The sequence below is a fragment of the Gracilinanus agilis genome, chromosome 1, assembly GCF_016433145.1.
Source record: "Gracilinanus agilis isolate LMUSP501 chromosome 1, AgileGrace, whole genome shotgun sequence".
NCBI lineage: Eukaryota > Metazoa > Chordata > Mammalia > Didelphimorphia > Didelphidae > Gracilinanus > Gracilinanus agilis.
In genome coordinates, this window is record NC_058130.1 from 271,843,117 (window position 1) to 271,869,265 (window position 26,149).

General features: G+C 38.9%; 2 protein-coding genes across 3 annotated transcripts in view; one reads left to right on the forward strand and one right to left on the reverse strand.

Moving 5' to 3' along the window:
- The window catches only part of TOP3A (DNA topoisomerase III alpha), a 47,785-nt gene extending 28,014 nt beyond the window's left edge, over positions 1–19,771 (reverse strand). Inside the window, exons 1-10 of one of the 2 annotated variants that reach the window (XM_044661786.1) lie at positions 19,649–19,771; positions 15,229–15,288; positions 14,618–14,691; positions 11,161–11,236; positions 10,409–10,517; positions 9,288–9,431; positions 8,841–9,011; positions 8,484–8,584; positions 5,865–5,939; positions 1,158–1,240 (exon numbers count right to left, since the gene is read on the reverse strand). In XM_044661786.1, coding sequence (XP_044517721.1) covers positions 1,158–1,240; positions 5,865–5,939; positions 8,484–8,584; positions 8,841–9,011; positions 9,288–9,431; positions 10,409–10,517; positions 11,161–11,236; positions 14,618–14,691; positions 15,229–15,288; positions 19,649–19,753 — 998 coding nt within the window. In that variant the 5' untranslated portion in view covers positions 19,754–19,771. Of the gene's footprint in view, positions 1–1,157; positions 1,241–5,864; positions 5,940–8,483; positions 8,585–8,840; positions 9,012–9,287; positions 9,432–10,408; positions 10,518–11,160; positions 11,237–14,617; positions 14,692–15,228; positions 15,289–19,648 lie in introns of those variants that run through there. The other variant, XM_044661778.1, reaches the window with a different exon arrangement.
- A 1,438-nt stretch (positions 19,772–21,209) lies between these two features.
- On the forward strand, positions 21,210–25,913 carry SMCR8 (SMCR8-C9orf72 complex subunit). Its single transcript, XM_044657582.1, has 2 exons — positions 21,210–23,578; positions 25,460–25,913. The coding sequence occupies exons 1-2, from the start codon at positions 21,210–21,212 to the stop codon at positions 25,911–25,913; spliced, it is 2,823 nt and encodes a 940-aa protein (XP_044513517.1).
- Positions 25,914–26,149: the final 236 nt, after the last annotated feature.

Genomic DNA, 26,149 nt, shown 5'->3' on the forward strand with positions numbered 1-26,149 from the left:
TGATAGCAGGAAACCCAATAGTCTGAAGTGAAGATCATTGGCTCACAGTTTCAGCAGGAAGTCACTGACTGGGATTTTGGACAACTCACTTAACTTCTCTGTGATTTAATACTAGAGTTAGAAGAGGCCTTAAAGATTATCTAGTCTAGAAGTTCTTAATTTTTGGGGTATCATGGAGCACAGTCGGGTGAGATTTAAGGATCCCTTCAAAGAATAATGTTTTTAGATGTGTAAGATACATAGGTTTGCAAAGGAAACCAATTACATTGAAATACAGTTAACAAGAAACAAAGTCAAAGATCCCAGGTTAGGATCTCTTTATCTAGTCCTCTGTCTCCATTTTACAGCTGCCTGGGTATCCTGCTGAACTCAAACCCAGGTTCCTAGGTTTTCCATTCCATCACTGAATCTCTTTGATTGCCTCATTTTTCAGGTGAAGTGGTCTCTCTTAACAATTCAATCCAATAAGCAGTTCATAAGAACTCAACATCTACCGCAAACTGTCCTAAGCACTGAGAATACAAAGACAAATATAAACTAGTCTCTACACTCGAAGAACTTATATCCTATAGGAAGAAAAAAAGGACAATACACACATAAGTAAATAAATACAAAATATATACCAAGTAGTCTTGGGGTTGGGGGGTGAGTGAGACAACTAACACTTTGGGAAGATCAAGAAAGACAATGTCTATAATTTGTCACTTTGTCTGAGATGTTGAGGGAGGGAGAGGATTCTAGGATATAAAGGGGAGGAGGAAGACTATTCCAGGGCCAGACCATGTTAAGGCATTAAGTTCTGAAATTCTATGATTCTATAGCTATTCCTGAATTAGATAAAACATACCATTTTCCCCTCAGGTTCTAAGTAGGGCTATTTTGTAACTGTCAAAGAATATCATTCATAGAAAGACGTGTATATAAAGTAAATAGAAAAGGTAAATAATTAACTTTTTAATCATTAAATTAATTAATTAAATCTTAAAAACTAAAAATTTAATTAAAAAAATAAAAAAAATTAAAGGTTTTTAGTTCTACGTAAGAGTTGTGAAAACTAAATGGTCCTCAGGTTTTTTTACCAGGAGGTTTGCTTCTTAAATAAGGAGTGCTTGTAAAGGTATTCTAAAAACCCTTTCTCTTTATTCCATAATACCTACCCCTGAGTATAGAGTTTTTCAGCAATTTTCATAGTTTCTTTGGCATTTATCTTCAATTTTCGAGAAGCCAATTTCTCAAGTTCCTGTTACAGAATAAAAATTTCATATTAACAACCATTGCATGAATTAGAGAAAAAGAACTATATTTTCCTTCCTTCAAAGACAGTCTGTTTAATCAATATCACTGTAGTTATCACTTTCTTATACTTGTAAATACAGAGAAATAAAATACACTACTGGTTTTATTAAGAAAGTACATGGCAGGATAATAACCATCCTTTCTGCTCTTCTGCCTTGAACCAATACTAAGTATTGGCATATACTGTATCTACACACACACAGAGATATAAGCATGTTATATGCCAAGACACTCCCAAGAACTATATGAATACAATTATACAAAAGAATTTTTTTCCCCCCTATCAAAGTCCCTCCCACTTTTTTCTAATCTGACTTGCTTCTGGTTTAAATTTTTAAAATTTTATTTATTTTTTACCAATTACATGTAATAAATTTCCACTTGAGTTTTCCAAAATTAAATGATCCAAATTGTCTCCCTCCCTCTCTCCCAGAGATGGCAAGCAATTCAATCTGAGTAATACATGTATTATCATGCAAAACATATTTCCATATTGTTCATTTTTGTAAGCGATTAATCTTATAAACCAAAATCCCACAACAAATACCCAAATAAACAAGTGAAAAATCACATGGCTTCATTCACATTCCTACTCCAACAGTTCTTTCTCTGGAAGCTGATAGCACTCTTTTTCATAAGTCCCTCAGAATTATTCTGGCTCACTGTACTATTGATACTACAGCTAAGTCTATCATATTTGATCGTTCCACAATATTGTAGTTACTGTGTATGTTTTCCTGGTTCTGCCTATTCCACTCTGCATCAGTTCACAAAGGTCTTTCCAGTTCTTTCTGAAATCATTCTGTCATCATTCTTTATAGTACAATAGTATTCCATCACCATCACATACCACAATTTGTTCAGTTATTCCCCAATTGATGGACATTCCTTTCGTTTCCAATTCTTTGCTATTATAAAAAGAGCAGCTATAACTATTTTTGTATAAGTAAGTCCTTTCCCATTAAAAAAAAATCTCTTTGGGATACAGATCTTGTAGCAGCATTACTGGATCAAAGGGTATGCATTGTTTTATAGCCCTTTGGGCATTAATTCCAAATTGCCCATCAGAATATCTGGATCAGTCGACAACTCTACCAACAATGCATTAGTGTCCCAATTTTGCCACATCCCCTCCAACATTCATCATATACTCTCATACTGGCCAATTTGATAGATAAGAGGTGGTACTGCAGAGTTGTTTTAATTTGCATTTCTCTAATCTAAAGAGGGATTTAGAACATTTTTTCATGTAATTATTGATAGCTTTGATTTCTTCATCTGAAAACTACTTATTTATATCATTTGACATTGTCAATTGGGGGAATGACTTGTATTCTTACAAATTTGGCTTAGTTCTCTATAGATTTGAAAAATGAAACCTTTATCAGAGAAATCTTTTATGAAAGTTTTCCCCTAGTTTCTTATTTCCCTTCTAATCTTGGTGGCATTGGTTTTGCTTATACAAAACCTTTTTAAGATAATCAAAATTATTCATTTTACATCTTGTAATGTTCTCTGTTTCTTGTCTGGACATAATTTTTTCCTTTCTCCATAGATCTGACAGGTAAACTATTCTATATTCCCCTAATTTACTTATAATATCACCCTTTATGTCTAAATCACATGCCCATTTTGATTTTACCTTGGTATGGGGTGTGAGATACTGATCTATGTCTAATTTTTGCCATACTGTTTTCCAATTTCCCCAGAAGTTTTTTCAAACAGTGAGTTCCTATCCCAAAAGCTTAAATGTTTGAGTTTATCAAATACTAGGTTGCTGAGGTCATTGACCTTTCCTCTATTCCACTGATCCATACTTCTATTTCTTAGCCAGTAGCAGATTGTTTTAATGATTTAGAGTACAACTTATTTTATTTCTTCAAATATAATTTTATTTTTAAAATATTTTTCCATGGTTACAGGATTTATGTTTTCTCCTTCCCCTCTTCCCTTCCCCCTTCCCAGAGCTGACAAGCAATTCCTCTGGGTTAAACACGTATTATCACTTAAGAGTACAATTTAAGATCTGGAACCTATAGACACCATCCTTAACTTTTTTTTCAATAGTTCCCTTGATATTCTTGACCTTGTTGTTTTTCCAGATTAATTTCTTTATTTTTTTCTAGTTCTGTAAAATAGTCTTTGGTAGTTCGATTGGTATGGCACTGATTACATAAATTTAGGTAGCACTGTCATTGTTATTATATTAACTTGGCCCCCCCAAGAGAAATTAATATTTTTCCAACTGTTTAGATCTGACTTTGTGTGAAAAGTGTTTTGTAATCGTGTTTATAATAATTCATGTGTTTCTCTTGGCAAATAGATTCCAAAGTACTTTATATTGTCTAGAGTGACTTTAAATGGAATTTCTTTTTCTAACTCTTGCTGCTAGACTTTGTTGGAAATATGTAGAAATGCTAATGATTTATATGGTTTTATTTTGTGTCCTGCAATTTTAATAAAGTTATTAATTATTTCAACTACCTTTTTTTAGCTGATTCTCTAGAATTCTCTAAGCATATGATATCATCCACAAAGAGTAATAGTTTAATTTCTTTTTTGCCTACTTTAACTTCTTCATTTTCCATTTCCCATTTCTTCTCTTAATGCTAAAGCTAACTTTCCAGTACAATATTAAATAATAATGGTGATAATGGAAATCTCATAAAAGAATCTTATACAACAACCAGATTTCAATTAAGAGAGCTAGAACTGGGTTCAAATCTGACCTCAGATCCTTCCTATCTCTGTGTTCCTAGGCAAGTCACTTAACCCCAACTGCCTAGCCTTGCTGTAATTCCGTCTTAGAACTGATACTAAGGCAGAAGGTAAAGGTTTCAAAAACTGAGAGGGAGAGGGAGAGGGAGAGGGGGAGAGAGAGAGAGAGAGAGAGAGAGAGAGAGAGAGAACGGGAACTAGAATGAGACTCAGATGAACAATGAAAGAATTTTTTTTATGGATAGTGTGAAATTTGTCCTGCTTTCTTCTGGTTATTTATTATAAGACTTTTTTCCTTTTTAAGTTATGTAGGGATGTTGGAAGCAGAAGGGGAATCCTATAGGGGTAAATGTTAATAAATCTGAACAAAAAAAAAAGCTTTTTAAGTAAGGGTTCAAGAATGTTCTTGAATCTAAGATGGGAGACTGGATGAAGGTGACCTGAAGAGACGACCATTAGGAGATAAGACTTTGCTGACATGCTCCTGTTTTGTAGAATGAGAGAATCATGAGAATTGCATGGACCAAACTGACTCCCATCTTGGGACTCAATTGTGGATCTAGCTCAATACCCTTTCTATTCAATTATGGGTCTAGTCTAATTTGTCTTGTGAGAAAGCTTTACTGCATTGTTTGAATCTAGCTTTATGTGGCTGGTTAGCTGGACCACGTCTACCTGTTGCTTAAAGACCCTTCATTAAGGATCTAGACCAGTGATGGGCAAACCTGTTAAAGAGGGGGCCAAAGGAAAGGAAATGCTCATCTGTCAGTCTGTTTTTAAGGCAACTCTTTCTAAATTTCATTGTATTGTATTCTACTCACTATACTCATCAGATTAGGAATAATGTAGCCTGGAGGCATAGAACATTTTGGGCATCATCTGGTCTGCTGCAGTCGTTTGCCCATCACTGACCTAGACTATGCTGACCAGAAACCAGTCAGATCCAAAGACTGATGCAGAAGTTTTCTCATAATTATATATCTCAAGCAAACTATATGTCTTATCTGAAAACTGGTCCCAAATTGGTGAATTGGTTGTTCTTTGGACTAAATACAGATACTTGCAAGGGGAGTGGGACACCTCTTTTTCTGAATTCAGGGAATTGCATTTTGTTTGCTCTCCCTGGCCCAACTTGGAAAATCCCTAATCTTTCCTCCAATTAGAAACCAGATGACTTAATATTGTGTTCTGGTTTATATTCTGTATGTTTTCTTTTAATGCATAATAATCTGTCTCCCCCTGTATTGAGGATCCAGTGCCAAACTGAAGAGGGTCAGTCCTAATTTGTTATACAATTGGCAATCACTACTTAATAATTGATAGACTCAGAAGGGTGAACCTTTGTTTCCTTAGTTATTTCAGATTTCACCTGAATATGCCAAACTAGTGCTAAAAAATTCTGAGGTTCACATATATACATGAAATTAGTCCATAAAACCCTACCATCACTAAGATCATCCCACTTTTAACATAATTCCTCAGGCTAAATGCTTATGAGATTTCTCTCATGTGCAAATCTGTCTTCAGTTTAATTTTAATTCACTTTTTATAAAAATAAAAGAGGTAGGGATATTGGGTAAAGAATTTGATCGAGTGTGATTTGCCCTAGTCCTTAACTCCTCTGGATCCAACTCTGAATCAAAAGTGTGTGAGAACTACTGTTTTCTAAGGCAAGACCATATTAAAAGATCCTGTCACCATCAAATGATGTTTACTTTGCTCTCTCATAAGTAGTGATGCTTTAACCATGTTTCCACTCTACATAAAGACAGTGAAATACCACTTCTTTGTAATCTAATAAACCAGAAGTTAACATTTTAAAAGATACCTAACACCTGGACTGCACATACCACAGTATCCAAAGGCTGGGGCCTCCATCTGCTCTTTGGCTTAGATCCAACTTCTACTACTGTGGCTACTGGATCCTGAAAAGTCAAGAAGAAAAAAGCAAATGAACTGAAGAGATGACCCGGATTCTCTTCAAAGGTAAAGATCTTCTCCATTCTACCTACTCCCTTGATCACATCCTATTCTTGTCCCTCACCATCACCCCTCAACTTCCTTGTCCCCAATCTCTACTCTTTCCTGATTTACTGATACTTATCTTGCAGCCCATAAATCCACCCAAGTTTCCCCTTATCCTTAGATCACACCATTCCCTCAAGTAATAGTCCTACCTTGCTCCTCCTTTTCAGAATCAAACTCCCAGAAAAATAAGTGTCTACATTTTTAGTTTGCTTCTCCTTTCACTTGGTTCACAGCCTTCTGAGATCTTGTTTCCAACCTTATTACTAAACTAAAACTGTTCTCTCCAACAGTGCTAGTGATCTCATAATTACCAAATCCAAAGACCTTTTCTCAAATCTTAAACATCTATATGTAAGTATTTCCCAGGCCCCTATCCTGGGCTCCCTTCTATTTCTGTTCTATAATTTCTCAGTAGGGAACTTATCATCTCTAGACAATTTATACCTAGGTCAATATATCTATCATTTCCTGAAAGGTAACAAAAATGAAAACTCCCAGCAACATCATATTCAAAATCCCGAAGTTCCAGGTTAAAGAAAGATTACTACAAAAGACCAAAAAGAAAGAGTTCAAGTACTAGATCAAATACCAGATACAGTGTTCTAAAAGTCTTAGTGCACTTTAAGATTGATGAAGTCACCAACTCGCTTAAGCTGCATTGGGAGTTTTAGGAGCAAAGTTTAAAACTGCATGAAGGGGGACAGCTGGGTGACTCAGTGAATTGAAAGCTTTGCCTGGGTTTAAATCTGATCTCAGATACTTCCTAGCTTTGTGACCCTGGGCAGGTCGCTTAATTCCCATAGTCCTTACCACTCTTCTACTTTGGAATCAATACATAGTCCTGATTCTAAGACAGATGGTAAGGTTAAAAAAAATTTTTTAAACTGCATCAAGACTTTTGGGACACCTCTCTCCTGAGATCCATTCTCAATTTCCATGGGATATTTCAAACGGAATATCCTGTAGGTACCTCATATTCAAAGACTGGACTTCCAGTTAAGATGACAACATGAAAAGCAATAGAAGAGTCCTACTCTACCACATATACTTCAACAAGGATGTAAAAATAACACCAGAACAAATAATGACCAAGAAATCCCAAAACAGGCAGCAATAGGCTTGAAGACTGAGGATGCTCTGACAGAGGTAGTCCAATCCTGGGGCAAGGCAGTTTGAGGGATGGGAACACCAGAAATCCAGTGCTAGGATTCTGGATAATTCAGGATGGTTTGAAACCTAACAGCCTTCTGAGAGCAGACACACTAAAAGAGGTGGAAGTCAAAAGCAGGAGCCAAGGAAACCAGTGTCAAGACCTCAGACATGACTACCTCATCTAAGAGGACAAAGAGTGATGAAGTTCAACATACATATTTACTTTATCTGCATCTAATTTTACTCTGACAAACACTTCTTAGAATAATAATACCTTGGGAAAAACAGAAAAATAGATACTTCATTTTTCTTTACAATCTTTCAGCAAGGTAAAAATGAGGTAACAAATGTCAATTCAATTCTTCAGTGACCATTCAAGTGTTTCTTATATACAAGGCTCAGTAGCACTGTCTGAGGTTATTATAAGGACTAGAGCACAAATCTCAAATTAAGGCTCAGATCATTCTTAAAAATATTTCCCCTTAAATGATAGATATAGGATCTGAAGATAAAGGATTTGGTCCTAGACTTAGTTCTGCCATCAACCAGCTGTGTGCCTGGGCCATTCATTTCATTTTTCCAGATTTCCCTTACTTCTGTAAAATGAGGAGGTTTGAACTAGATGACCTCTGGAGTCCCTTCCAGCTACATGATCTCAACTCTGATTCTATAACGACTGGTCTAAGCATACTGCAATCCACAGGCTCATTCTTACTAGGCTTTAGTGTGGCCTACTTAAGGAAGGTGGGTTTCATTTGCAACTTCTAACTTTTAGCATCTGTTCCCAAATTCTGACCATCTGAAAATTCTTATCTACAGCCTGGCAGCTCAAGGAAGCGTCTGAAGAAACAGAAGCAAGCCTTTCCTCCCCTTCTCACTTCCTCTCCTAGTGCTATTTCCATGCAGTTTTGGTTCCCCTGATTCACAAAACTCTCAGCAGGGATTTCCTGATCTGTGGAACTGAAGAAATTCAGCAGAATCAAAGAGTAACAGTTGTATAAAACATTCTGCCAATGAGAGTAAGAATTTATGGACATGTTTAGTTTGTGGAACATGGAGATTAAATCATAGAGATTAAAAAAACAAAAAACAAAAAAAACTTTACTTTCCATCTTAAAATCAATACTGTGTATTGGTTCTAAGGCAAAAGAGCAGTAAGGACCAAGCAAAGAGTGTTAAGTGGCATGTCCAGGGTCACACAACTAGGAAGTATCTGAGACCACATTTGACTTGGGATCTCCCATCTCTAGCCCTGGCTCAATCATGGAGATTTTAAAAGGATTTCCTACCTCCATGCAGATCTGATAAAGGACAAGACATGCTGTGTGGTTAAAGAGACGATGTCTTTTCCAACTGAAGTCCACAAGCCCCTCTTCATGCTCATGAGTCACTGCATTAGAAGGTTAAGGAGGACAGGGAGAGAAGACAAAAAATGAAAACTGTTATAACTAGAGGGTAGAAAGCAAAATTGAATTAAGAATGAGTGAAAGGATTGGGGATTAGGGAATATAAGATTTTCCTGACATTGAAAAATAGCATCCAATACCAGTTAAATGGTGAGCATATAATATTTATGAGACTTATTGAAATTCTTCTCTAACCTCAATCATACACATTCCAACCCTACACTGAAATTCCTCCTTTACCTTTAATTTTGTGGAAGGTCTCTGGCACAAAAGCTTGGATGGCTTTGAATCTTTCTACTACAAATCCCAAGGTTGGGAACTGACAGCTACCATAACTAATGAGCTGCTCTGCCAACACTTCTGGAAAGATTTTCTGAAGTCTTAAGGTCTGGAACCTTGTGAAGGCAGCACCTGGAAAGAGAAGGAGTAGAACAAAGGAGAGAAAATAATGAATGTTAAGATCAAAGTCAGTAGCACATTTCATTTTCTTACTGAGCCTAGTTTTGATTTCCCAACCAAAGGCATGTTTCAAAGTCCCCACATTGGACTAAGACCCAAATCCTGATAATAAAAAAGGAATGGGACATTACTGACCTGTCACCATGGATCTCAAATTAAAAAAATAAAAGAATCTCTGTTAAGAAAGGTTTATGAGTGTTTGCTTTTTTCTCCCCTCTGACACCTTACCTATCCTCAGGTCTAATTCCTGTCTGACATCCACAGCATCACTCACTCTCTGATCAGGTTCAGTCAAGTGCTGACAGGCTGTCTTGACTGCATGTGCAGTGATTTCAGAGAAGCGGGCTCTAAACACTCGAAGATTTGGTTTCACTGTCAAAAAAAGAGAATAGATTGCACATTCAAATCCCACAGCCTGATTCAACCCCTTTTATCAGAAGTAAGGTTTTCTTAGAAGGGTGAATTAAAGGTATATCTAATTTAAGAGTTTAAAGTGTATCCAATTGAACCAACTATCAATTTTATGTTTTATTAGTCATATTATTCCACTTAGTAAACTTTTATGAAATAACACATCAAGAATTATTGTCTTTCAGTTTAATTCTGAGTCTTATGTATTTTATGGAGAAAAAAACTGAGCTTCTTGTTTCCTCTAAAATTGGATGTGTTACAACGAAGTCATCACAAAAAGACAACCAAACTTTGCATTAATAGGAAAAAATGTTCAAATGTAATAGATAATATCTGTAACATACAATTAAAGTTTCTATAAACAATCAGTAAACTACAGAGGTGGAAAGCAATGAGTAATATCAGCTAATCATACTCAGTTTTTCAATTGATTTCAGGGAACATACTTTGTGTGCAAGGTTTAACAGGATAGTGTCTGTTGTAGTAACACAAAGCATATCAAAGTAAGCTTTAAAAAAAATTAAAGTGGTTATGTTAGAAACAAAGGGGATCTGAAAGGAGAAATACACTGTTTGGGGGGTCAGCTATTAAACAAGATGCTCTTGTACTGAAATACAATCTCCCTTGTCCTTGTAGATCTTTATAGAAAAGATAGTAATTTGCCAATAAAATAGCCTTTAGGAATTTTTTTAAATTAAGATATGACTTGCACAGAGGGTCCTTGCTCTAATGGAGTTTACAATCTACTATAATAAGAGATAATAAAACTTTCTTCCAGAAAACAAGAATAACATACAGAAGAAATAGAAAACAACATAAGATTAGGAGTACAATATTAGCCAGAGGCATTCAGCAAAGGTCAGGCAATTAGTTGGTGACTGGGAGAGTTTGAGAGTTATATGTTAAATTTTTTAATGTTATGCAGAGGCATTGTTTACCAGCTTTGCATACATGGATGATTTCAAACCCAATGTTCTCTCCCTCTCGATCACAATCAGTCCAGATTACCAGAGATTGGCACTGTTGGACCTCTTTCTCCAAAGTTCTCTGAAATATGAATTTGGAAAATAAGTGTTGATAGCACAACTCACAAAACAAATAATTAAGCCTATAAATGAAACAGCCATACTTTACACTCTCTGATTAACCATACAGAAATGGACTATGATCACAATAATATAACTAAATATACCAAGTCAAATCAAGTCAAGAAGCTTTTATTAAACACATACTACACCAGATCCTAAATTCTAGGGATACAAAGAAAGGCAAAAGGCCAGTCACTGCCTTTAACGATCTCACATTCTCATAGTGAGATACTCCAGACAAACACAATGCAAAAGATAAATTAGAGATAATCCCTGAGGAAAGGCACAAACATTAAGGAGGGCTGGGAAGAAAGGCTTCTTGCAAAAAGTAGGATTTGAATTTGAGACTTGAAGGAAGCCTGGAAAGCCAGAAGGTAGAGGCAAGGAGGGAGGGCATTCCAGGCAAGGGAACCAGGCAGTGAAAATGCTCAAATTTTCATAAATGGAGTGTCTTAAATGAAGAGCAATACACATTTTGTTATGAGGGAGGGTTCAATTTGGGGATGGGAGCCTGACAACAAAAGACATTAATAAAAATTTTTAAATGGAAAATTTATTTATTAAAATGCATTTAATAAAATGTATTTTATTAAGTTTCCTACCTTGATATCTACAAAGTTCTCTGGGCAGTATTTTTCAATTTGAGCTTCAAAAAGTACAAGAGGGTTGCAGCTTTGCCTGGAGAACAAACAAGAATAGGAAAACATATTAGTATGATTTAGAATAAAACACATAAAGCAGCATAGTTTTCTTTCTTTCTTTCTTTTTTTTTTTAAACCCTTGTACTTCGGTGTATGGTCTCATAGGTGGAAGATTGGTAAGGGTGGGCAATGGGGGTCAAGTGACTTGCCCAGGGTCACACAGCTGGGAAGTGGCTGAGGCCGGGTTTGAACCTAGGACCTCCTGTCTCTAGGCCTGACTCTCACTCCACTGAGCTACCCAGCTGCCCCCCCCCCCTTTTTTTTTAAACCCTTACCTTCCGTCTTGGAGTCAATGCTGTGTATTGGCTCCAAGGCAGAAGAGTGGTAAGGGTAGGCAATGGGGGTCAAATGACTTGCCCAGGGTCACACAGCTGGGAAGTGTCTGAGGTCAGATTTGAACCTAGGACCTCCCGTCTCCAGGCCTGACTCTCAATCCACTGAGCTACCCAGCTGCCCCCATACCCAGCATAGTTTTCAATTAATTCAAGAACTCAATTTCCTGGGAAAAGAAAGTCACTAAATAAAAAGTTAGCTACTTAACATTAACACTACAGTGAAGATGAATTTACATGAGCTTCTATCAACACTCACAGTCAAGTAGGGGCTGGAAAGTCTAAAGTAACAGGCAGAAAAGTGAGAGAATAATTCAGAGCATGGATTATCTAAATGATTGGAAACACTCACTAAAGGTGTAGTCACAGGGAAGTCAGTACCAGGGCAGAACCCAGCTCAATTTCAGAATTTTTTACTAATGGCTCCCCTCTATAAAAGCCAACTTTAATTTTAAGTCAATATAAAAAATTGCTTCATTTTGGGCAAGGGACATGAATAGGCAATTTTCAGATAAGGAAATCAAAACTATCAATAAGGACATGAAAAAGTGCTCTAAATCTCTAATAATTAGAGAAATGCAAATCAAAACAACTCTGAGGTATCACCTCTCACCTAGAAGATTGGCTAAAATGAAAGAAGGGGAGAGTAATGAATGTTGGAGGGGATGTGGCAAAATTGGGACATTAATGCATTGCTGGTGGAGTTGTGAACTGATCCAACCATTCTGGCTGGCAATTTGGAAGTATGCTCAAAGGGCTATAAAAGAATGCTTGCCCTTTGATCCAGCCATACCATTGTTGGGTTTGTACCCCAAAGATATCATAAATAAACAGACTTATAGAAAAATATTTATAGCTGTGCTTTTTGTGGTGGCAAAGAACTGGAAAAGGAGGGTATGTCCTTCAATTGGGGAATGGCTAAACAAATTGTGACATATGCTGGTGATGGAATACTATTGTTTTCAAAGGAATAATAAACTGGAGGAATTCCATGTGGACTGGAAAGACCTCCAGGAATTGATGCAGAGTGAAAGGAGCAGAACCAGGAGAATATTGTACATACAGATGGATACACTGAGGTAAAATTGAATGTAATGGACTTCTCTACTAGCACCAATGCAATGATCCAGTACAACTCTGAGGGAATTACGAGAAAGAACTCTATCCACATCCAAAGGGAAGAACTGTGGAAATAGAAACACAGAAGAAAAACAACAGCCTGATCACATGGGTGGATGGGGATATAATCAGAAATACTGACTCAAAATGAACACCCTAATGCAAATATCAATAATATAGAAATTGGTCTTGATCAATGACACATGTAAAACCCAGTGGAATTGTGTATGGGCTATAGGAGGGGGTGGGAGAAGAGGAGGGATAGAACATGAATCCTATAACCATGGAGAAATGTTATAAATTAATAACTTAAATAAAAAAATTTAAAAATTGCTTCTTTTTGATAAACTAGTTCTCTGGATTTAAAAAATATATATCTAAAAGACTTAGACTTTACACTTTTTCAAAGAAATATTCCTTTACTTATCCAAATAGAAATCAGAAGTTAAAAAAAAAAAAACCTTAGCTCAGCTTAAGAGGATGAAATGAATTGTGAATTATATACTATTAAAATGACCATCCCTAGGACATGCCCTTCAATTGGGGAATGGCTGAACAAATTGTGGTATGTGCTGGTGATGGAATACTATTGTGCTAAAAGGAATAATAAACTGGAGGAATTCCATGTGAATTGGAAAGACCTCCAGGAATTGATGCAGAGTGAAAGGAGCAGAGCCAGAAGAACACTGTACACAGAGACTGATATACTATGGTAAAATCGAATGTAATGGACTTCTGTACTAGCAGCAATGCAATGATCCAGGACAATTCTGAGGGATCTATGGTAAAGAACGCTGCCCACATTCAGAGGAAGAACAACAGGAGAGGAAACACAGAAGAAAATCAACTGCTTGAATACATGGGTTAATGAGGACATGATTGGGGATCGAAAGTACCACACCAATGCAACTATCAATAATTTGGAAATAGGTCTTGATCAATAGCACATGTTAAAACCAGTGGAAATGCATATCAGCCAGGGGAGGGGGGAGGTTGGGGGGTGAAGGGGAAAGTAAGAGCATAAATCATGTAACCATGTTAACTTTTCTAAAATATAAATATTAATAAATGTTTAAAAAAATATGACCATCCCTAGGGGGGCAGCTGAGTGGCTCAGTGGATTGAGAGCCAGGCCTAGAGACAGGAGGTCCTAGGTTCAAATCTGACTTCAGCCACTCCCTAGTTGTGTGACCCTGAGCAAGTCACTTAACCTCCATTACCTAGCCCTTACCACTCTTCTGCCTTGGAGCCAACACACAGTATTGACTCCAAGACGGAAGGTAAGGATTTTTATTTAAAAAAAAAAAAAATTACCATCCCTAATGACTTTAGACTAAAATAGTTGGTAAAGTATTTTTGTTATTCTCTTGCTTTAGAATGAACAAATCCTATGCAGAGAGAATATCATTTGAGACAAGCATCAATATTTTGGAACATCTGATTAAGGGAGGAAATATCAATATTGTTTTTGCCATCCCAGGATAGGATAATACACCTATGGGCAGGTAAAGCTGCATGATGAGACTCTATTCAGGGGAGAATGGAAAATAGAGAGGAACAGGGAACCACAGATGTACTATGGAATGGCAACCCTAAGTACACCAGTATATTAGTAGTCAGGAATACATGGTGAGGAATGCAGATCTCTAGTCTGGAAAGTAAAGTAACAAAATTCTTCAATCTTTCTATGTAACATCTGTAATAAATGTAACTTCCATTGTAGTTATAGACAGTCTCTGGAACTTATTGAGTGTTCAAAACTCAAAACAATAAAGATAACCCAAAGTATCTGAAAATATTTGATAAAGGTTTATACTCACTTGGTCCCTTTAGAATTTTTGTTGTATTTCACAACTCTGCAAAATGAGAACACCCACCTCCCTTTTTCCCCCAGGGATGATACTGACCATTTTCGAAATGGCATCTGGAAATCATGAGCAAGCAAATGTCCAGAAACAGAAGTCATTACCATGGTTACATTCTATGGGGGAGAAAAGGAAGGGAGAAGAAAAAATGATTATGGTATATTTCTTTTTTTAATTTTCAATTCCATTTTATTTTATTTTTAGTTCTGAATTCTCTTCCTTCCACACATCACTGAGAAAGCAAAAAAATAAGATGCAAACAAAATGTTCATTGCAACTTTATCATAAGAAGCTTAGAAAACAACATGGATGCAATGACTGACGAAGGAACAAACTGCGTTAAATGAACATAACATGACTGCATTATGGGAAATGTCATGAAGATTACAAAAACGTATGGAAAGAGAAACAAAGTAACACAAAATTAAGGAAGCTAGATCAGGATATATCAACCGCAAATATGTAAATATCAAAATCTGAAAAAAAATGCACAAAAGCAAACAATGTTATTATTTTGTTACAGGTGACATACATATTTCTTAAAACAAACTATATGTATATTAAATTAGTTAGATCATGAGTTCAACCTTGAATTTATGATCTAATTAATTTAATTAAAATTTTTTGTTTGTGATAGTATTTTTGGCACCTACCTGGCCAAAGAGTTGATAGTCAAACTCATAGATCTTATTGAATTTGGACAGTCCTTCTCTCTATTTAAGAAGAAAGAAAAGTGAAAACAAAACAAACAAACAAAAAAAGCAAAATTAAGGACTCAATGGCTTTTCAACATAAAAAGCCTAAACTCAAACCACTTGCAAATGAAAAGCAGTCCGAAATTTTAAAACACTGTTAATTCTGTCAGATTTTCAAAACAAGGCACTTAGTTTTTTTCTTTCTTTCTCTCACCTACCCTACTCCTCTCCCATACAAATGTAAGGTCCATTATCATCCCTCAACTCCTCTCCAAAACATCATTTCTTTCTTTCTTTCTTCTAAGGTGCCAAGAGGCTTCAAAGTAATAACAGATATCTTGAAGCTCCAACACTTTGATGGAAAGAACATTCTCTTAGGAGTCAGGAGACATGGGGTCAAATACAGCTCTGCCAATATTTTACTCTAGGAACTCACAAGTGATATTACCTCTCTAAACCATTAATAAAATTTTGAAATTGGCATAGATAATCGCTAACATCCCTTTCAGCTCAGCATTCTATGACTATAAATGGATGTCCTGAACAAGAATGGGATCCAAAGATCATAGATTTATATTGTACAAGTGGAAGAGATGTCAGACAGTAACAAATATAAACGCCCTCATTTTTATAGATGAGAAGATTAAAGTCTAGAAAAGGGAGTGACTTGCTTATATTCACAGAAGTAGAAAGCAGAAACAGCCAAGATTTAAATATAGGTCCTAAAACTTAAAATCTGATGCTTCTTTCTTAACTCTGGATAAAAAAATGGAAATTAAATCAGAAATACTCAATAATTATGTACAGTCTCCAAATTTACGAAACTAGCGTATCATGAAGAATTTCTTTTTTGCCAGATGTAACAAAAACTTGGGTAAAATTTAATAAATCAGTAGACAATTCTTGGAAGTTGCAAGGTGGGGAACATTGGTCAATCAATTAATTGATCAAAAAAAGTAACTGTGGAACCTGCTACAAAAATACATCATTTGTAAAACTGTATTGTATTGTAAAAATACAAAAATCACAGGTTCTGTGAATATAAGAACAAGTTTCATCACAACAAAAGCCTACTGACGTAATCTTTAGTTTAATTAAGCAGACGTTTATTAAGTGCCTACAACAAAGTGCAGGAATAATATTTAGCAGTCACAAATCCTAGTTCCCTCCTGAAGACACTTTCAGGTGACTCTCTCCGAGATGGACTTGTACCTTCTCTCCTACCCCCAGATATAAGGGGCAGATTCAAGTAGGCACTGACTATCTCACAGCCACTCCCAAGCTCCTCTCCAACATATATCATTCAGTGACCTCTCTAAGATTTACTCCATTTAGACACATCACTATTTAGAGTCTGGAAGTTATCAATCTTCCAGTCCCAGGACTGTTTTTATTCCATTCTCACCACAATCTCTGCGCAAGCTTCACTTTTCTCCTTTCAGAATCTCTACCCTTTATTTAACCAATTCAGTTGTAAAACAACTTTTTACCTTGTCCCTGACCGCTGAATTCCTTGTTCCATAACTGCTTATTCCTCTTAAAATCCCAAACCTGAATTATTTCCACCTTCTCTGCTTTTGCTTGCTGGCTTATCAATGCTGCTAGATAAAGCCATACATACAACTACTAATCTGTTATTCAAACTCTGAACCCTCACTACTTTTCATCTCAATCAAAATATCCACAGCCCCTAATTCAAATCTTCTCTAATCAATAGTCCTCCCTTCTTCTGAGCAGAAGACCTTGATTTATATTTCACAGAAGAAAAACAAAAAACTGAAGCCATCCAATGTGAGTTGCTGATCTTTCCAATCTCACTCTTCAAATCCTCTGTAATCTATCTCTTTTAGTTTGGAGTAAAAAGAGATGGACTTTCCTTTGGTTAACAGCAACTTCTACTTATACCCTTAATCCTACTCCCTCCTTTTTTTAAACCAGGAAATTGCTCTTTTGAATATGCCTTTTCTCCTTAATTTTCAATTTCTCTTTATCTACTTGTTCTCTCCCTGGTGCTTTAAAAAATCCTCTTTCATATCCTTAAAAAACTCACTTTGATGCTGTCATCCTCCTCAAACCACAATCCTATTGCTCTCTTTTCATAGCCAACTTCTCCTTGGGGGGAGAGGAGTGTCATCTGTGAATTTTTAAAAATATTTTTATAATTTTATTTCAATATAATTGGACAATATGGAAATGTTTTGTGTGATAATACATATTTAACCCAGTTCTAATTGCTTGCCAGGAGAAATTTGTTATTACCTGTAATTGATTTTTTAAAAATTAAATTTAATTTAAAAATGTTAAATGTTCTTTTAGGAGTTCTTAGACTTCATCACACTGTCAACAGGGTCCATGATACTAAAAAGGTTAAGAACTTATGTCTTCAAAGAAGTTGCCTTTACTGGCTACATTGACTCTCTCATTTCCCAGCACTTTGCAAATCCTTGCAATTAGATTTTCAACTCAAAAGAAACTGTTCTGAGCTGTCAAATTCTAAGGTTAGAAGCAAGTAGTCTGAACCAGATTAAAATGTAATTGAAAAATATTTAGAAAAATAAATAAAAACACAATACAACATCTGTTGTTTTTCAGTCCTGTCCAATTCTTTGTGACCCCAGAACCATACATAGCATGCCAATTCTGGCCATGGGCTTCTTGGCAAAGATACTGGATTTGCTATTTCCTTCTTTGGTGGATTAAGGCAAACAATCCAACTAGGGTCTTCCTGACTCCAGGCCCAGAACTCTATCCATTGGGCTATCTGGCTGCCTTACAATATAAAAGAGGTAATACTCATTTTATAAGTCAATATGTGGCCTATTGGGCTTTCCATGAGTCTGACCCCAACTTCTCTTCAGAATCACCAATGATCTTTTTTTCTTTCTTTCATTCTTTCTTTTTTTAAACCCTTACCTTCTGTCTTAGAAGCAATAATGTGTATTGGTTCTAAGGCAGAAGAGTGGTAAGGGCTAGGCAATGGGGGTTAGTTAAGTCACTTGCCCAGGGTCACACAGCTAGGAAGTGTCTGAGGCCACATTTGAACCTGGGACCTCCTGTCTGTAGGCCTGGCTCTCAATCTGATGAGCCACCCAGCTGCCCCCTACCCATTAAAGGATCAGCATCCACAGTCCACCTCCTTGTATACCCCAGGGCTTTATCCTGGGGACCTTCTTCTCTATCTCTACATGATTTCTCTCAGAGCTAACTACCTTCTCTTTGCAGATGACTCACTTCTCCAATTATTCCCTCTCTTCAGAGGTGTATTCCTGACTCTCCATCTGCCTACTGGGCCCCTCTAGCTAAAGTCTTATAAGCATCTCAAAGTTCAAAACAAAACAATCCTCTTTTCCACTAACCTCTTCTCTCCTCCTATCTTCTCTACTCCACCATTCTTTCCATTAACCAAGTTTGCAACCTGGAAGCCATCTCTTTGCTTTCATTCATTCCACCCCCCCCCCACCCCACAATTCAATCATTGCTATTAGGAGTTCCAAGGGGAGTAAGTTCCCTCAACCAAAGCAGACCTGCATGTTCTCTGCAATTTATACAGCCTTAGAGAGTTGCCTAAAGCACCGAGAGGCTGTGACTTGCCCAGGGTCACACAGTTTGGAGGAAGAAACAGCAAAATGATAGAAGAGTGAGTTGTCAAAATAGTTTGGAGAAATCTGGCTTGGGACACTGTGTTTAAGCAACTCGGGGATGGCCAGTTCTGAGCCAATTCACCTCCCAGCAGCTGGGTGGTACAGTGGCCAGAGCTCTGGAAACCTAAATTCAAACCCTAGACTTGAGAAGTTATTATTGTTCAGTCATATCTGGCTGTTCATGAACACATTTCAGATTTCTTGGCAAAGATACTGGTGTAGTTCTCCACTTCCTTCTCCAGCTCATTTACATTTGAGGAAATTGAGCCAAACAGGGTTAAGTGACCTGCCCATAGTCAGAAAACTGCTAAGTATATGAGGCCAAATTTGAACTCAGGAAGATGAGTCTTCCTGACTCTAGGCCCAGTACTCTGTCCACTGCAATATCTACCTGCTCTCAGAGTTAAAACCAAAACAAAAAACCTGAGTTAAAATCTAGCCTCAGACACCAGCTTTGTGACTATAAGCAAGTCACTTAATTCTCTATCTGGTTCAGTTTCTACAACTGTAAAATGGATTATAACAGCACCTACTTCCCAGGGTTGTGGTAAGGATCAAATGAGTTAACTAACTATTCAACCTCTAGCACACAGTAAGCTGGGTGACTCTGGGCAAATCACTTGGGTCGATTTGCTTCAATTCCTCCTCCTGTGAAATGGGGATAAGCACCTCCCTTTCCAGGGTTGCTGTATGCGATGCTTCCCAGGAGCCAGTGGGGGCTGTCTTCCTTCACTCACCCTCCGCATCCTGCTGCCAGAGAGAAGATCCGCTATGCCTTTGGCTGCGTCGTTCTTTTCGGCCACACAGAGGACTCGGCGGCTGCCTCGAAAAGCCATCTCCATGGCGTCCTGGGACAGGGGGCGGCCCCACAGTCCTGGCAGGCCCCGAGCGGCGCGGAGGCATAAGCGGAAAGTCGGAAAAATCATGCCGAGGTGGCGGGTCCGCGACCCCGGACCCAGCTCATGGTCCTTGCCCCTGTCCGGGCCCCAGAGCTGGTCCTGGGAGACACTATCTTGCCCCTTCCCTGGACACCACCACGTCGACCCCTGAGCTCCGAGGAAGAAGAGTTAAACTCGCCCGGACAAGTACCAACCGCTCATCCTGACAGCACAGACGCTGAAGCCAAGAATCCTCAGACGCTGTGCCGGGAAGGAGCTTTTTCCCGCCTGGCAAAATTCTACTCCACAACGCTCAACTTCCCGTGGCTCCTCGCACGAGGACTACCACTCCCAGGGTGCTTTGTCGCGTGGCGTAGGTGCCTTCCACGTCTACAGACCCATTCAGTGGCCTGTTGCTCCCAGTATCGGTGACTACAACTCCCACGATCCACCGGTATGTGGCTTTCCGCCGGCCATTGAGCTTCCAATCGCTCTCCTTGTCCAGGACCACAATTCCCAAGATGCCCTGCCCTGTTGTTATGTTACTTTCCATCGGCCATTCAGCTTCCTGTAGTTCACATTTTGATCGGGGACTACAACTCCCAGAAGGTTCAGGCGCAATAACGTAGTAGCTTTCCACGGATAGGTTCTTTTCTCTTCCTAGGATTTCCCGCCCAGAACACCACTTCCCAAATGGTTCCCAGCCCTTCTCCCGCCCAGCCCACCTTCCGTTTTATCGCTTTCGTTTTCTTTCCTCTTTCCTTCCATGATGTCCTTCTGTGAAACACTAGACGAGAGAACTTCCGGTTTACAAGGGTGACGCTCTGTGGGTCATGTGATCCCAAGATGGCGGCGCTGCAATAGCTGGCTGGCGACTGTGGCGTCCGAGAGTCCGGGACAGTTTTATTCCTGCGAACTTCAGCCTCTGGGACGGCGGCAACACCTGACTGGACTCCGCGGTGGTCCGCAGCTTTGGGCAAGAGACCCCTCTCGAGGCAGCAACAGCATAGGTGGGAACGCAGGCTACCTCGCCTCTGATTTCCCCGGTTTTGCTTTGCCCGGTTAGGGGTGGGTTAGCTGCGGGCTTGAGGGAAGAAGGACGAGGCTTCACCTTTCGCCCTTCCAACCTCTCCAGGGGCTGGAGCCAACTGCCTGGTCCGGAACCGGCCTCGGGAGACCCGAGGCACGAGGGACCCGATTGGATGAGGACATTGAAGCCTCTGCAGGAACCGGATGTTGTGAGGGGCGGGAGACGAGAACCCCAGGGCTGCCACCCAGGGAGCCTGCGGTGCTGGAAGAGCTTTCGTGAATCCTTCCCCCTGCCCTCGGAGACCTCTGCTCATTAGTTCTCCCTGTATTTTTGATTGATTTCTCTGCTTTCACTTCTCCTCCCTCATGCCCTTTTACCATAACTGGAAATATGATCAGCGCCCCTGATGTGGTGGCCTTTACCAAAGAGGAAGAATACGAGGAGGAACCCTACAATGAGCCACCCCTGCCAGAGGAATACTCCGTTCCCCTGTTCCCCTTTGCAAACCAGGGGGCTAACCCGTGGTCTAAGTTGTCAGGGGCCAAATTTACTCGGGATTTCATTCTCATCTCAGAGTTCTCTGAGCAGGTGGGACCCCAGCCTTTGCTGACCATTCCTGATGATACCAAAGTTTTTGGCACTTTTGATCTCAATTACTTCTCCCTCCGGATCATGTCTGTGGATTACCAGGCCTCCTTTGTGGGGCATCCATCTGGCTGTGCCTATCCCAAACTGAACTTTGTGGAAGACTCCAAGGTTGTACTGGGAGATTCAAAAGAAGGAGCTTTTGCTTATGTGCACCATCTCACCCTTTATGATCTGGAGGCCAGGGGCTTTGTGAGGCCATTTTGCATGGCCTATATTTCTACTGATGAACATAAAATCATGCAACAATTCCAAGAGCTCTCAGCTGAATTCTCTAAGGCTTCAGAGTGCTTGAAGAAAGGCAATAGAAAAGCTTTTGCAAATGAACTTGAAAAGAAATTGAAAGATCTAGATTATACCCGGACAGTGCTGCACACTGAAACAGAGATCCAGAAAAAGGCCAATGACAAGTGGTTTTATTCCTCTCAGGCCATTGAGAAGGCCAATGAACTGGCCAGTGTGGAAAAATCCATTATTGAACACCAAGACCTATTAAAACAAATCAGATCTTATCCTCACCGAAAACTGAAGGCATCTGATTGCTATCCATGTGAGCCAGATTGTTCCCAGGATCAATCGGCTGACCAGGCATCCACTACCTCTAAGCCTGAAGAGCCTGCTGAAACAAATCTTTATAGACGAAGACCCTCATATACCCCTAAGCTCATCAAGGCAAAGTCTGCTAAATGTTTCGACAAGAAGCTGAAAACCTTGGAAGAACTTTGTGACACTGAGTTTTTCACCCAGACCCTGGCTCAGTTAAATCATATTGAGCGCATGTTTAGAGGAGATCTGTGCTACCTTTTGACCAGCCAGATTGACAGAGCCCTTTTGAAACAACAACGTATAACTAACTTCCTCTTTGAAGACTTGTTCGTTTTAGATGATAAAGTAGTAGAGAAACAGGATAATATGCCCTTGGAGTATAGTCAGGACAAGCTGCACACCAGATCTTTGGAAGATTGTCCAATTCCTAAAGTGTTAATTAACGTAGGATCTTTTAAGTCCAGTGTGGAGTCTGTACTTATCAAAATGGAGCAGGAACTTGGAGATGAATTCAGAGAGTCTGAGGTGACAGAATCTAGTGTTTATGATCATCAGGAGAACTTGGATTACCTTGACATGGATATGAAAGGAAGCGTCAGTAGTGGTGAAAGTATTGAAGTTTTGGGAACTGAAAAGTCTACTTCTGTTTTATCTAAGTCAGACAGTCAGGCAAGCTTGACTGTCCCATTGAGTCCTCAGGTGGTCCGGAGCAAAGCAGTCAGTCGGAGGACTATTAGTGAGGACAGCATTGAGGTTCTTAGCACTTGTCCCTCAGAGGCCTTGATCCCTGATGACTTTAAGGCAAGTTACCCAAGTGCCATTAATGAAGAACCTTATGTGGAAGAGCCTTATGCAGATGATGATGGAGCTATTCACTTTAGTGCAAGTGTCAATCAACAGGATCTTGGTGAGATAGAGGGCAGTTCAGAAAATACCTTATTACAAACAGATTCTACTTGTTGTATTGGAAAAGAGAGTTCAGGCTTCCTCATACCAAATTCTGACCAAACACAAAAACACTGCGATGAAGATGGAGTGGTCAGTATTCCCCCACAACGCTATAGGGAGAAGCAACAGGGATTTCATGTGGACTTCTCAGTGGATGACATCAACTCTTCCTCCCAGGAAAACGCAACAGAAGGCCTTTCTCCTTATGACCAAGACCCAAACTGCCTGAGAAGCAGCAGGGATCTCAGTAAGATCAGCCTTAATGAATATGGAGATTCTACCAGCTACATAAGCAGTGCAGCATCCACCAGTTCCGATAGAACTCCTTCTCCTGCCCATCACATTGGCCTCTCTTCAGAGAGGCATAAAAAAAAGGCTGGGCAAAATGCCTTAAAGTTCATTAGGCAGTACCCCTTTGCACACCCTGCAATCTATTCTCTGCTTAGTGGGAGGACTCTTATTGTGCTAGGGGAAGATGAAGCAGTAGTGAAGAAGCTTGTGACAGCTCTTTCTATCTTTGTTCCCAACTATGGCAAATCTGCCAAGCCTGTGAAACACTGGGTCTCTTCCCCTTTGCACATAATGGACTTTCAGAAGTGGAAACTTATTGGCTTACAGAGGTAAATGATTAGAGATAGAACTTTTTTTTAATAAGGTGGTAATGGGCACATAGTCTTTATATTCTCCTAAGCAGGTCTCAAGACAGTAGACAAATTGGATCATAGCCATCTAGGTATGATTTTAAGGGCTCTAGCAAGGTCCCTTCCCCACCACCCCCAACCATTCAAAATACCTTTCTTACTTGCTTGGCTAGTGCCTACAATTCCTTTTACCAGGCGACCTAGCCTTTCACACCATAGCTAATGCAGAGGACATGTTTAACCTACTTGAGATTACTTGTAAGTACTTTAGCATACTCATTATATGCCACAGTGCTGCCAATATAAATATTGTTCTTTACAGTTGGGCTTCTATTTGGGATTACTTGTCAAGTTTACAGGATGAGTTTGATTTAGACTTTTCACATATCAGAACTCTTTTCTGTATCCCCTTCAAATAAGTGAAGTCTGACTGCTGTTTATTGATTTGTATAAGAGCCTTTAATATTAGGATTATGATATAAGGCAGAGATAGAATGTAAAGTACCAAGAGTCAGGTGCAGAGGTAAACAGATTTTCTTCGCATATTTTGCCTTACTATTGCTATTTAAAAAGACTTTTTAGGAAAAACAACTTGAAGAAAGGTTTGAAATATCTAGAAAAAAGATCTAAAGATGGGAGGGTACTTATAAGGGAGGGGAGATGTCAAAGGCAGCTTGGAAGAATTTCCAAAACTCTTAGAAAAGAAAGATAAGGGCTCTGATTGTCAATATGACAAGATGCTTATAGGTTGGAGGCAGTTAGGTAGCACAGTGGATAGAACTCTAGGCCTGGTGTTGGGAGGACCCAAATTCAAATCTGGCCTCAGACATTTCCTAGCTATGACTCTGGGCAAGTCACTTAACCCCAATTGCCTAGCCTTTGTTGCTCTTCTCTCCTTAAGTTAATACTAAGACAGAAGGTAAGGGTTATTTCTTTTTTTAATGTTTATCGGATAAAAACAAGAAACACTTCTAGAAATAACTCAACCAACATTAGTATGTTTTATTGTAGAAATTGAGGAAGTAAAGACCTGGGTTTTTAAAAAGTCTAGTTCTTCTTGACTAGCTGTGGGACTTGGGATAAGTTATTCCAACTCTTGAGCTTCAATTCATCCATCTACAAAATGGGGATGTTTGTTCCTGCTTTTTTTCACTGATGTTTTAAGGGCAAGAGGTTGTTTTATCTTGGCAGATGACTCATGAGGGAAACTTAAGACTTGTGGAGGCACAGAAAAGATACATCGCTGGGGGTGGAGTAGAATATGGAATGAGAGGGATAATACTGTAAGTGATGAAGAGGTGAAGATGATATTAGTAATGTTCAGGACCTTGCATATGGTTGACACTTGATAAGTGTTCATTGAATTTAAAATATTTTAATCCTTGAATGCCATGATTCTAACTTTGTAACCAATAAAATATTGAAGATTTCTATGGGTAAGTAACTAAGGAAGTTGGATGTATATGAGTGATAGGTAGTATAAAGAAATACAGAGGTCTAAAAGGTGGAAAACATTGAGAAGATCAACCAATACTTGCTTCCTTAGTTTGAGTGATCTAAAGTATTTAACAGCAGGTCAGTAAAAATGGTTTTTGTTGTTGTTTTTTTTTTTTTTTTAGTAAAAACTAAAAAAAAAAAATTAACTATTCACTTACATTTATCATATAACTAGCTCCTGTTTCTCTGCTCTGTAAGCCAAGTGTTTCTAGAAGCCCTCTGTAAAGGTAAAAGATTCTAGATAAACTTTCAAATCTAGAAGAAAAAGGTCACTAAGGTTGCCCAATTATCTAATTTTCCTGACCTGTCTCCTTATATACTTGGGGCTCACTGTCCTCATTAACCTTTGCCTATCTATTTCAGAGTGGTTTCTCCAGCTGGTGTCAACACTCTCCATTCCCTGAACCGCTACAGCCGTTATACCAGCATACTAGATTTGGACAACAAAACACTTCGTTGCCCACTCTACCGAGGCACATTGGTACCCCGTCTGGCAGATCACCGCACCCAGATCAAACGGGGGAGCACCTATTACATGCATGTGCAGAGTGTCCTGACCCAGCTGTGTTCTAAAGCCTTTCTCTATACTTTCTGTCATCACCTACACTTGCCCATCAATGAGAAGGAGACCGAGCAGTCTGTGGTAGGCCGACAGGTGAACTTCTTGAAGCTGCAACTGGGCCTGGTCAATGAGGATGTCAAAGTGGTGCAATATTTGGCTGAGCTGCTCAAGCTGCAGTACATCCAAGAGCCTGTTAGGCCTAATCATTCAATGCTCAGGTTTGACTATGTTCCCAGCTTTTTGTACAAAATCTAGGCCTATTCCCAGTTGTTATAACAGAAACATAACATGACTTAGGGTCAGAGTGCAATGGGGATGAGCAAACATTTGCCTGAACTTGACTTAATATTTCTACTATTCATTGGAAAAGAAAATTAGATGGTTAAAAATGTTAGTAGCATCAGAACCTTTCCAGCTGGGGAACTGCAGATGTTTAAAAGGTTCCTGACCACTCAAGAACCAAATATGGGAGATTTTCATAGCTGAGTTTT

What these genes read in the sequence shown, in the direction of transcription:
- SMCR8 (XM_044657582.1), top strand. Translation starts at nt 21,210, where the DNA reads ATGATCAGCGCCCCTGATGTGGTGGCCTTTACCAAAGAGGAAGAATAC. An exon ending in AAACTTATTGGCTTACAGAG is followed by an intron (nt 23,579 to 25,459) that starts GTAAATGATTAG and finishes TATCTATTTCAG; the next exon opens with AGTGGTTTCTCCAGCTGGTG.